Source organism: Neofelis nebulosa, chromosome 1, assembly GCF_028018385.1.
Source record: "Neofelis nebulosa isolate mNeoNeb1 chromosome 1, mNeoNeb1.pri, whole genome shotgun sequence".
NCBI classification, from domain to species: domain Eukaryota; kingdom Metazoa; phylum Chordata; class Mammalia; order Carnivora; family Felidae; genus Neofelis; species Neofelis nebulosa.
Window position 1 is genome coordinate 41676894 of NC_080782.1, and position 12413 is coordinate 41689306.

General features: G+C 38.7%; 2 protein-coding genes across 4 annotated transcripts in view; one reads left to right on the forward strand and one right to left on the reverse strand.

The window, feature by feature from the left end:
* The window catches only part of LOC131506024 (sperm-associated acrosin inhibitor-like), a 117563-nt gene that overhangs the window by 88860 nt on the left and 16290 nt on the right, over positions 1-12413 (reverse strand). The gene's annotated exons all lie outside the window — the stretch shown is intronic.
* On the forward strand, positions 906-10247 carry LOC131506032 (ovomucoid-like). Its single transcript, XM_058719677.1, has 4 exons — positions 906-1044; positions 2195-2220; positions 4189-4319; positions 10020-10247. The coding sequence occupies exons 1-4, from the start codon at positions 999-1001 to the stop codon at positions 10093-10095; spliced, it is 279 nt and encodes a 92-aa protein (XP_058575660.1). The 5' UTR covers positions 906-998; the 3' UTR covers positions 10096-10247.

The window sequence follows — 12413 nt, forward strand, 5'->3', positions numbered from 1 at the left end:
GTATAATCCTGATTATTTCTTTAACATGCTTTGTGTTAAATATGATAGTAGGTGCCATGACCAGGGATGTAGGAATGGATATGGCAATAAAAAAGGATAACCACAACAGATGAACACAGGGAAAGGGAAGGAAAAATAAAAACAGAGGGAGGCAAACCATAAGAGACTCTTAAATACAGAGAACAAATTGAGGGTTGCTAAAGGGGAGGTGGGGGGGGATTGGCTAAATGGGTGATGGGATGAAGGACACTTATTAGGAGGAGCACTGGGTGTTATCTGTAAGTAATGAATCACTGGGTTCTACTCCCGAAACCAATACTACACAGTATGTTAACTAACTTGAATTTAAATAAATAAATTTTCAAAAAAGGATAAAGAGATTGTTCTACTAAGACAGAAAAATTGCCATTATTGTTCTATTCTAATCCATCAGTTCTCAACTGAAGAGGTGAATCAGACTCTGTCATGCAATTTAAGTGTGTGTGTGTGTGTGTGTGTGTGTGTGTGTGTGTGTGTGTGAGATACGTCTGAGTCACACTCTGGATCCACTGAATCAGAATTTTTGGGAGGAAGGGGAGACAGACATACATTTCAAAAAAAATTTTTCCCAGAATTACTCACTCTAAGTTCATCTTTTTCACATTTGTTTCTTCTTGCTAGTTAATAAGTATAACACACTTCTATGGAACTGAATAATAATTTATCAATCAAACAAATCAGTGGTAAATCATGCTGTCATGCCATAGCTGTACAGCCTCTTAGAAATGAAATATTTTGGCCTGCAAAGTGTTCTTGGTCTTTGGTGACCTGGTGACTTTGCCCTTGGTGTCACATGTAAATAGATCATTTGCAAAGTGACTTCATAATGGGCTCTCAGGTTCTCAGAAGGGGGTAGAACTCTCAGTTCAAAAAGAGAATTGAGCCTTTGAGGATTTGCTAGGAAGTTCTTGACAGAGGGAACGCCACTAGATGAATCACGTTGTTCCTTTTGGGAGAAGATGAAAACTTTCTTTGTGGCTATTTTGGCTACCAGTTATTTCTCATGTAAGGATTTGTCAAAGAACTTTGGGGAGGGAGTAAACATCTGATCTTCCAAGGAAAGTAACAAGCCAATAATAACTGTTTTCTAGATGTATGGATTTTTGAAACTTGAAATTTCTCTCAGAGATGAATTTATTACCTCAGCTAGAATGAGTATCAGTGGTGAATCCATTTTTCAATATTCCAAAAACTCTGCCATAGACAGGCTCAGACTTGAGACAGCTTAAAGAATGATTTATGAGAGGTGTAATCACTATTGGACAAATAATTTGGTCTGTTGAGTTGATAGTCAATTTCATTTCTCTTCTCTTCGTAATGCTTTCCCACTATACTCCCACACACTGGCATTGAGTGTGTCTGTGTGTGTGTGCGTGCGTGTGTGTGCGTGCGTGTGCATATTCGAATACCTTCTACACAAAGCAGTATCAGTTTCTAACATGGCTTACTATTAGAGCACAGCCTGATGTTATCAAATCTCAAGAGAGGGCTTAGCTCTTCAAATTAACTCCAGCAAAATTGGAAAGGAAACCCATGAGGCGAAATTAAATCTGCCAGCGGAGATTTGATCTGGTGAAGTAGAAGGGTAGGCAAGGAGGACACTCAGCTGAAAGAAGTCAAGGCTGTTAAATAGAATATAAAGTATGAAGGTTATAGGAACCATTTGGGTAAGCAGTTGTTGACACAGAGATCCCAAACAGAGCAAGAGCCTTCCTTATAAGCACATTGAGTTTAAAAAGAAGATATTTAAGACAGGCAATAGTCAAAAAAGAATGCAGGTATCTAAGATTACTGTCAGCAGGTAGCCAGTCTTATCAAGAACTAGACTTTCTCTAAAATGTGTCTACACAATGTCTGAGCAGCCCAACTGTGGATGATATACTGAGTCCCAGAGGATGAATCTCTCCTGACTAAAGCCAACATTAAACCTAGGAATGGGTTATGGTTGAATTCTCAGGTGGGACAGTAAGTGTGCTTGCGGAGTGCTTTGGGAACCAGGCACGGCTAGGCAAATCTTACTTGAAGGAGCCACATATTTTTCTATGACTTTCATGGTTATTAATTTAGATGGGATTCCTTAACGGGTTAATTAACTGTTCACATCTAAATACTATATTTTTTACTTGATCCTTTTTCCTAAACATTTTTGTTTCAGATATTTTTGGTAACGGGCCACACAAGGTAAGTTTTCTACTTCCTACGTGAGAATGATTTTTACAGTCTTAGGCTTCTAGTATTTCTATTAGGTTGAACCATATTAAACCACATGAAATTGCTAATATTTGATCATTTCTGATATATGTGATGGCAATGCATATAGTTCAATCTACCCAACTCTGTCAAAAGAGATCCTAGGGTAAATCAGGACTCATCCCTGTCTTTACTGCACCTCTATTTCCTTATATAACACCAGCAATTAAAGCTCCTAATTTCTGGGGTTTTTCCCTCCTTCTAAATTCATTGCTGTTGCTTGCATTTAAGTTCTCCTCACTTCTTGCCTATATTATTACAGTGGCCACCTAATTGTCTTTCTGTACTGAGTCTGATCCAGGAGTTGGCAAAAGATGGCCACTTTATTTTTAGAAAAAGAGTTTTACTGGAATGCAGCCATGCTCATTAGTTTATGCATTGGCTCTGGCTGCTTTTAGGCTACGTGAGTTGAGTAGTTGCAACAGAGACCATATGGCTTAAAAATTATAAAATACTTGCTACCTAGCTCTTCATAGGAAAAGTTTGTCAATCCCTATACTAATCTTTCCCACACTGTTAAATATGGGCCTTCTAAAATACAAACCTGATTGAGACATCTCTCTCCTTAGAACGGTGACTTCTAGTACTGATGGGAGATAAACCTTTTTGCATGACTTAGAATACCTTCTTTAATGCAGCATTTCTCCCTGAAAGGAGAATTCCCTTTTCTCACCTTAGGTTCTAGGTGACTTAAATTATTTTGGGCTCCAAGCTATTCCAATTTTGTCTTTGTGTATATAATTCTCTCTAATTAAATTATCCTTCTTTTCATACTCATATTCAATTTTAGAAATCATTTTCATCTCTTAAGAGTACACCAAAGAAAAACTTTTTTTGGTAAAGCCTCCCCAAACAAATCATGTAGCCTTACTCATTAAAAAAGGAGATGACAGACATAAACAGTATTTCTCAAAAAGTGACTTGAGTACCCTCTAATAATATTAGTGATCATTTTAGCTAATTTAACAGTGAATATTTTGGTTGTAATCATTATAACTGTTCTTTGATGTGTGTTAGAAAAAAATTTAATTACAACTTCAAATCCAAGATATCCTGGATATTAATGTTTAGGACATTTCTAGGGTGAGTAGTCAAGTTTAAAAAGGAAACCCATTCAGTAAAAAAATACTTTTAAAGAAAAAATGGCACAGGAATTTGGAAGGAATCATGACCCAAGGGACTGAAGTTGGCAAACACTGCTGTAGGCAATGAGAGCCACTGAAGTTTTGTAAATATGGTAGCACCTTGATCTACGGATATCTAAATATTATGTGATCTGAGTCAATGGAGTAGGAAATTGTGGCAGCCCATTCCTTTATCTGCTCATTACATGGTGCTTATGAACTTTCCAGGCCCCCCTGTAGACAATTTACTCTGTCACTCAACTTCCTCTGGATCTAGCTTATTCCAACTCTGGGACTATGAAGGTAGAAAAATAAAATGGGGAGATATTGAAGAAATCTTGTCTCACTATTCCAGACTTCTAATCCCCAGAGGACTGGTCTATAGTGAATACCAGAGTAGGACCATGCAGGGTATTCCAATCTAAGAACCACAGTTAAAGGGGGTTTTGATGAACTAACATGATTCCAGAAGCGCTTCAACAGTGGTTGTAGTCATTTTTTGTCATTTCCCAGAATGTTCTCTCTCCCTTCTACCAGATACATATTACACAGCCAGAGGTCAGGGTTATATGGCCTCAGCTGCCTTTTAAGTGGAAACCCCAAAGGCTCCAGCTGCTGAATTTAAAATAAGGAAGTTCTGATGTTTAAAGTGTGAAAGAAGACATATTTTATTATTATCTCCTGTCTGCACAAAATAAAACTCCCAAGCACTTATATTAGAAGCCATTAAGAGATCATTACAGGATAGAGTTTGACCTGTGTAGTTTTGTTTTAGGACATTCCATGCGGTTACTATCAAAAGAAGACCATACAACAAAAATCTATATGCTCCATAAGAGTCAGCCCACTATGCGCTTCTAATAATGTTACGTATTCTAATTCCTGCGTGTACTGCTTCGCTAACATGTAAGTGAAAACACCAAACCCAAAACAGAAACCTGTTTTGAGAACTTAACATGTAGCTGACCGGTAATATATGGAAGTTTTGAATCACTATACTTTACACCTGAAACTAACTCTGTATGTTAACTACACTGGAATTAAAATTAAAAGAAAAAGAAAAAACAACGCTTCTACACATTTTGGAATGTGTGTGCGGAACCCTCAAGATGTGATTCTGGAAACTAAAAGTGTCCTTGGAGTTTCACTCCAGCTGGCTGAACCTCAGGGGGATGGGGGTAACAGGTACTGAGCAACTGAGATTCTGAGTCCTACCTCCAACTCCAGCAGAGAAGTCCCCCTCTCCCTGTTCTGAACATTAGGTTTCAGAGTGAGATTATATGTGAAAAAAGTTTCTGTTCCTAAAATGTTTGAAAATCAAAGCTGTGAGAAAAATCACCCTTTTCAAGATAAGACTATGGCAATGTCTCAGTACTCAGTCAGAAGACCTTGGGTTGAGTCCTGCCCCTGCAGGGCTAAGTGATCCTGGGAAGTCTTGTAACCCCTCCATAACTCAAGTTCTCAGCTACAAATCTGAGATAATATTTCCTGCTTTAATTGCTAAATACGCTGTGACAACACTGACGCTTCTTTCCTGATACTTTCAAACATACGAAGCTCTCTGCTGCTTCAGGACCTTTGGGCAAAAACCATCCTCTCCTGCAAGAAGAGTGCATGCTTTTCACAGGACTGGTTGTGTCTCATTGTTTCGGCTTCAGTCTAAATATTTCTCCATTACAGATGCCTCCCCTGGCCATCCTGTCTAAAGTAGATTTACTTCTGGTATTTTTCATGTTACTATGCTTCTGTTACCTTCATAATTCTTACCAGATATTTTATTTTTATGTTTCTGTTCCTTTGGTTTTGGCCTATCAACAAACATAAGCTCCATGAAGTCAGAGGGCAATATGACCTAGGACAGGTAACTTAACCTAAGCAATTACCCGAGAAGTTGACCGTGAGAACTGAAAAAGCTAAGGCCTAAAAGGAGCTTAGCATAATGCTTGTCATATATCACCAGTGTCCTTGTTGTGTTGCTTCCAACTAGATGACTTACCAACCTGGTTTGCCTGAGACTGAGGGTTTTCCTGTGGGGTGAGACTTTGGGTGCCAAAAGAGAACGGTCTCAGACAAATCAAAATAACCAGTCACCTCACCATCAGCAGGCTTTCCTATCTAGCCCCTTAGTTCTCCATCCATATTTACCAACTTTTTCTTTCCCTCAGAAATATAACCTGTACGATCGTCATCCTCAACTAGTGCAACAGTACCTTCCAGACAACCTCAAAACCGCATCAAATAGACTTCCTATGTAGTGGTCGCGATAAGCTCATGGCACATGCTGAGATCCCTTAGAAGAAAAAGAAATTGTACAGACTACCCCTTCTCCCAAATTTATTAGTAGCTCTCTACTTCCATCCTTCCTTCAAACTTACTGTTTACCCTCTTCCCTAGGATCCCAAGGTTTCGGGGAAGTGAAAAATAACTTCTTTATTGCTAAGAATTTATTTTTAGGATTTTAATTTAAAAACAGAGTGAATCATAAATTCATAAATGCACTGTTTTAAAGTGTACAATCCAGTGGTCGTTAGCATATTTGCACCACTATCTAATTTCAGAATAAATTTCATCGAAAGTCTGTCTCCCTTCCACCATCCTGCCAGTACCTGGCAATCACTGGTCTACTTTCGTCTTGATGGGTTTGCTTATTCTGAACAATTAGTATGAATGCGATCATACAATACGTGGCTTTTTGTTTCTGGCTTCTGTCATTCAGCATAAGGTTATCAAAGTGCATCCATGTTGTAGAATATACCACTTCTTCATGTCTTTTTATGGTGAAGTAATAGTCTATTGTATGGCTATACCACACCGCTTTTATTTGTCCATTAATGGGCATTGGGTTGTTTACATTTTGGGCTATTGTGAATAATGTTGCTCTGAACATTCATGTACAGGGTTTTGTGTGGACATATGTTTTCATTTCTCTTAGACGTATATCTAGGAGCAGAATTTCTGGGTCATATACTAACTCTATGTTTAACAGTTTGATGGACTGCCTGTTTTTCAAAGCAGCTGCAACAGTTTACAATCCCACAAGCCATGCATGAGGCCTCAATTTCTCCACATTCTCACCAACCCTTGTTATTCTTCATCTTTTTTATGATAACCATCCTAATGGGTGTGAAGTGGTGTCTTGTGGCTGTGATTTGCATTTCTCTAGTGACAAATGATGTTTAATATCATCTCATGGACTAATTAACCATTTGTTCAATGCCTATTCAAATCCTTTCCTCACCTCTCAATAATATTATTCACCTTTTTATGGTTGAGTTGTAAGAGTTCTTCATATATTCTGGATACACGTTCCTTATCAGATATTTATTTGCAGTATTTTCTCCCATTCTGTGGGTTGTCTTTTCACTTTATTAATGATGTCCTCTGAAGCACAAAATATTTTCATTTGATGATGTTTAATTTATTGTTGCTATGCTTTCATTGTCATATCTAAGAAACCAGTGCTTTAACCCAAGGTCCCAGAGATTTACTCCTCTGTTTTCTTGTAAGAGGCTTATACTTATTTTTTATATACTTATGTCTTTGACCCATTTTGAGTTAATTTTTGTACATGGTATGAGGTAGGATATCTAACTTCATTGTTTCATACGTAGATATCCAATTGTCCCAGCACTATTTGTTGAAGACTGTTCTTTCCCCACTGAATTGTCTTAGCACCCTTGTTGAAATCAATTGATCACAAATATAAGGGTTTATTTCTGGACTCTAAATTCTATTCCAGGTTTGTATACCTATCCATATATTGATACGACACTGTCTTGACTACTGAAGTTTGCCATCAGCTTTGAAACTAGGAAGGATATATTCTTCAACTTTGTTCTATTACTAATCGTCTTGGCTATTCTGGGCCCTATACTTAGAAAGTTATAAAGGTGTTCTCAAAGAATAATGTACGGATCAGTTTAGCGTAATAGTTTTAAGAGTAACATGAGGGGCGCCTGGGTGGCTCAATTGGTTGGGCGGCTGACTTCGGCTCAGGTCATGATCTCGCGGTCCGTGAGTTCGAGCCCCGCGTCGGGCTCTGTGCTGACAGCTCAGAGCCTGGAGCCTGTTTCAGATTCTGTGTCTCCCTCTCTCTGACCCTCCCCTGTTCATGCTCTGTGTCTCTCTGTCTCAAAAACAAATAAACGTTAAAAAAAAATTAAAAAAAAAAGAAGAGTAACATGCTAGGGAAAAATTAGATATTCTAATAATTGATGATTGGCTTCAATAATCTGTAGTACATCTGTAGTCAATATTTCTCAGGAAACAAGTCAGGGAAGCAGTTGTGTCATTGTTTATAGGAGTTCTACAAATATCAATGCTCCAATGCCCTTTGACTTTGCTGGAAAGAAATTTAGTATTTTCTAAGGTTTCATTTTCTAAGTAGTTCTTAGACAAGTACAAAGACATTAGTAGCCCTGGAAGGAAATATATTTTTCTCAGATAAAATCTGCTCCTTTTCCTATTGTGGTACCACCACTTAAATACCCTTGTCCATATTCATCTTCCTGGTGTTTGGTACGCCTATGTCCTACTGCTAATCTTCTTTTTGTCTCAGGCCAGTGGGAAATCCACTCAGCTTGCCCTCCCTGGTCATTTCAGAGAGTTCACATGTAAGAATTATCTGAGTCCCCAGCTGTCACATTTATCTCCTTTAGCCTGAAATTTCTTACTTCTCAGATTTTCATTCCAAATGTGGGGCCAGGACACATTCATGATAAGCTGAGGGCACCAAGCACAACTTTATGTTATCTGCATGTGTGCCTCCCTCTCTCCTTCGGGTTCTAGTTCAGGTTCTGCCAGTACGTTGTTTCTGCATCCTGGGGAAGTCAGAAGGTTGATCTGCTTAAGCACACTGAAGACTTTTGGCTCAACATTTTGTTTAAAGGCTCATCCTTTTTAAGCCATGTATGATAAAAAGAAAGTTTACTAGATATTACGTATTTGGTTTTCTAAAAATAAGTATGACATAACGTTGAGCTAAAAAAAGGAAAATATAAGGATATGAAATGATACGTACTGTATGATCAGACTTTTGAAAAATATATTTATTACGTATACAGGAAAATATAAAATATATGAAAGAATACATGATGGGGATCTTTTGAATACTTATAAATAAACCTAACGTAACTTTTGTGCCTATTATATGCCAGGCACTGTGCATGCTACTACATAGTAATTATCTCATTCAATATTCAAAACGATCCTATGAAGGAGGTATTGGTGCTAACTACCATTTTGTAGATGATAAAACTGAGGTTGAGGGTAATTTAGGGATGCATCAAGAAGTCATAGCTCACTAGGGGAGAAACCAAGAGACAAGTATACCAATCTACATCCAGAGCCTTCAAGCTAAACTTCGCATTATCTTTAAAAAATTTTTTTTTAATGTTTATTTATTTTTGAGAGACAGAGAGAGACAGAGAGAGAGAGAGGGAGAGAGAGAGAGAGAGAAACATGAACAGGGGAGGAGCAGAGAGATAGGGAGACACAGAATCAGGAGCAGGCTCCAGGCTGTCAGCACAGAGCCTGATGCAGGGCTCAGACTCCTGCAAGATCATGACCTGAGCCGAAGTCGGATGCTTAACCGACTGAGCCACCCAGGTGCCCCTAAACTTCGCATTATCTTATCTTATGATTAGAATCTCTATTTGGGTAGAGTTTTAGGATTTTTCAGAACAATTTCTCATATTTATCCATTTGTCTCATGAATATTTAATAGGCATCTAGTAAGTTCAAGATACTGTGCTAGGTGCAGAAATAGAATATAAAGCCTGCCACAGCTTAGAAAGTACTTTCCCAAACAGGGCACCTATGAGACCCACACCAAAACTGTGTGGTAGGAAGGGATGCGATTGATTATTCCCTTTTTTGGCATATAAAAAGAAAAGACTCCAAAGTTAATTGTTGCCTAATGTGAATTAGTAAGTATTTGCAAAAGATTAATGTTTTTATTATTTCCCAGTAGCTCCTCTGTGGCTATTAATTTTTTTAAAAAAATGGTCCGCTTTTTCATGAAAAATACAATAGCAAAAGCCTACTGACTATAATTTAGCACAAAATGTCGTCATTGGCTTGCTGTCGTTTCTTACTCTATTTCTGCTGAAGACGACAAATATCTTCTGTTTTCCACATTGCTGTATTAATCTTGCTCTTGACCACTATGTCCTTTGCCCCCAACAATAAAAATCCTTTCTGCTTGCAGTTCATAGAGAACGTTCACAGTGAGCCTCAAAGAGTTTTCTCAGTAGGTACCCATAATCATGGCAGATTATGGTAATTCTGGTTCAGAAAAGTGAAAAAAGTTCCTCAGCGTACCTCAGGGAATCATTTTTGTCCCTCCCTATACTTCTTAATATACAGGTTCACTCATTTGCTAAAAGCTCTAATAATTTTTCCCCATGATTTCAAAGTAGAGGAGTCACCAGGGTGAAGGAAGAGTGAGGGTAGAGCATACCTTTATAGCTATGTGCTGTTTAAATCAGGGGTTTACAAATCAAGGCCTCCCTTCCCTTAAAATCCTTACTAAAACACAGCTAGATTAGAAGAGAAGGTTATATTGAATACAAATAGTCTCTAAATGTTTATATCAATCTCTCTTAGAGCTTTGAAACACACTTTGAAAATTCAATACAGTGGAAAATGCAGAACGACTAAAAAATCTCAGAATAAGACCTGATTTTCCTTCATTCGTCAGGACTGAACCCATTTGAATTAAACGTCGTCTTTCTTTCAAAAAGTGGAATTCATTACATCACTTTATTTTTTAAAAAATCAATAAATCTTATGCTATGGAAAGCCCCTCTTTAACTCAAGATATATTTAATGAGATGTGCCAGAATTGTGCTTGTTTCTAGAAATACAGAGCTGAGTTGAAAGTGACCCCTGACTTTGAGCCACTCACAGTCTGTTATGCTAATTGGACAATTCATTCATTTATTCAATAAATATTCTTTAAGTACTTATGAAAGTGAGAGATTTGGTTAAATTCTGGGACCTCAGTGGTAATTAAAACAGGTCCATGTCTTCGTGCAGTTTACAGTCCAGCAAGGGAGCAAGAAAATGAATGATTATTTAAAAATATGACAATGTGGGGGTGGAGCCAACATGGGGGAACAGCATGAAAAGTTTTTTGTGTGTCTCGCGCCCACGAAATACAGCCAGAGCAACACTAAATCATCCTGCACACCTAGAAAACTGATTGGAGGATTAACACAACAATCTGCACACTCTAAACCACAGAATTCAGCAGGTACGTGGCACAGAGAGGTGAACTTGGGGAGCGAGAAGCTGCGGGAAGGGAGCCGCTTTTGCGGGCGGAGAGAGGACAGAGACGGGGGGTGGGGGGGAGAATATGAGAAAAGCACCCCTCCCCAAAAGAAGCTGGAGAGAAAGTGGAAAATTGGAAACAGCCCCAGGGACTAAACTAAAAAGGGAGAAAGGAGAAAGGAGAGGGTTAAACTCCATTGAGACTGTAAACAAGGGGAGCGCAAAGGCTGCAACTCTGCAGCTACATACCTGGCGGTGCTCTGGTGGGAAAGGTGAACAGAGTGGGGTCCAGGAGGTTCTTGGACCACACGGGAAAAAGCGGTTCCACTGCTGGAAGGACATTTGGTAGAGACTGTTGAAGCCACCTGGTCCCAGCAGACCCCAGAGAAGGGCCACATTCGCTGGTGCTGGTACAGGGTCGTTAAGGGTGAAGCCTGGTGCCAGATGTGTATTGTGATTTTTCCATAATCCCTGAAATGCTGCTGCTACACTATCTCGTGAACTTTTTCTGGGCCAGGCAGGCACCTGGCTGCAGTCTCGGGGCACCGGCAGCAGCAGGGTTCAGCAAGCGTTCCTGGGTGCAGCCGACATTCAGCCATTGCTCATTCGGCCATCGCTCGGTGAGACCCGCTCGCAGAGGGGCGGAAGGGGTCAAAGCCGCAGTCCTTCGGAAGTAAGGGGCCAGGGAAAACACCCGCATCTGAGACAAAACTCAGGAGAGAGGTACTGCCTGGGGCTTGGTCATGGACAGTGAAAAAGCGGGGAGTGGATGAAAGCTGAAGACAGAGGATGGGTGCGTGATTGCTGATGGGAAGAACAGAGTTCCAATAGTAGAGGCAGGCCATTTTCACTGCTCCTGCGCACGCGCATGCACACCTAGGAGCATCACAACGTTCCACCCCAGTAGGCTAGCAGCGCCATCTAGTGGTGAAAGGAGCCATTACACTAAGCCCTGCCGAACTGGGCCAACCTTGCCCTTCAAGAACAAATATCACTGTCTGCTTAGTTTATGGACTATAAAGTGCTTCATAGTCTGACATCTAGGGGAAAACGAAGTAATTTCAGTCCTATTTCAATCTGTTAGCAGGTCCATCTATTCAATTTTCTTTCTTTCTTTCTTTTTTCACTTCTTTTCCCTGAATACAGAAAGAGAAAAAATTCATTTTTTTTCAATTTTTATTAAAAATATTTTTAATTGTTTTGCTATATTTTTTACTTTTATGTAAATTTTTTCAAATTCTATTTTACTTCCATCATTTGTAGTCTACTTCAGTGTATTCACTTTTCCAAATTTTCAAATGATTTGTTTTTTGTTTCATTTCTTTTTCTTGAATACAGAAAGAGACAATATTCATTTTTATTTTTAATTTTTATTAAAAATATTTTTCTTAAAATTTTTTCCACTATACTCTTTATTTTTGTGTAATTTTTTTCAAATTCTATTTTACTCCCATCATTTCATTTTAGTTTACTTCAGTGTATTCATTTTTTCAAATTCTCAAATGATTTCCTTCCCCCCCCCCCCCCAACTTTTTTCTCTAATCTATCAAACCACTTTCAACACCCAGACCAAAACACATCTAGGATCTAGTATCATTTATTCGATTTGTGTGTGTGTGTTTAATTTTTTAATTTTAATAGTTTTTTAATTTTAATTTTTCTACCTCGTTAATTCCTTTTATCCCATCAAAATGACGAAACAAAGGAATTCACCCCAAAAGAAAGAGC

Excerpts from the sequence above, each read along its gene's own strand:
- LOC131506032 (XM_058719677.1), top strand. The coding sequence starts at position 999 with ATGAAAACTTTCTTTGTGGCTATTTTGGCTACCAGTTATTTCTCAT. Across the intron at positions 1,045-2,194 it reads GGCTACCAGTTATTTCTCAT|ATATTTTTGGTAACGGGCCA; the intron begins GTAAGGATTTGT and ends TTTTTGTTTCAG. Across the intron at positions 2,221-4,188 it reads TTGGTAACGGGCCACACAAG|GACATTCCATGCGGTTACTA; the intron begins GTAAGTTTTCTA and ends GTTTTGTTTTAG.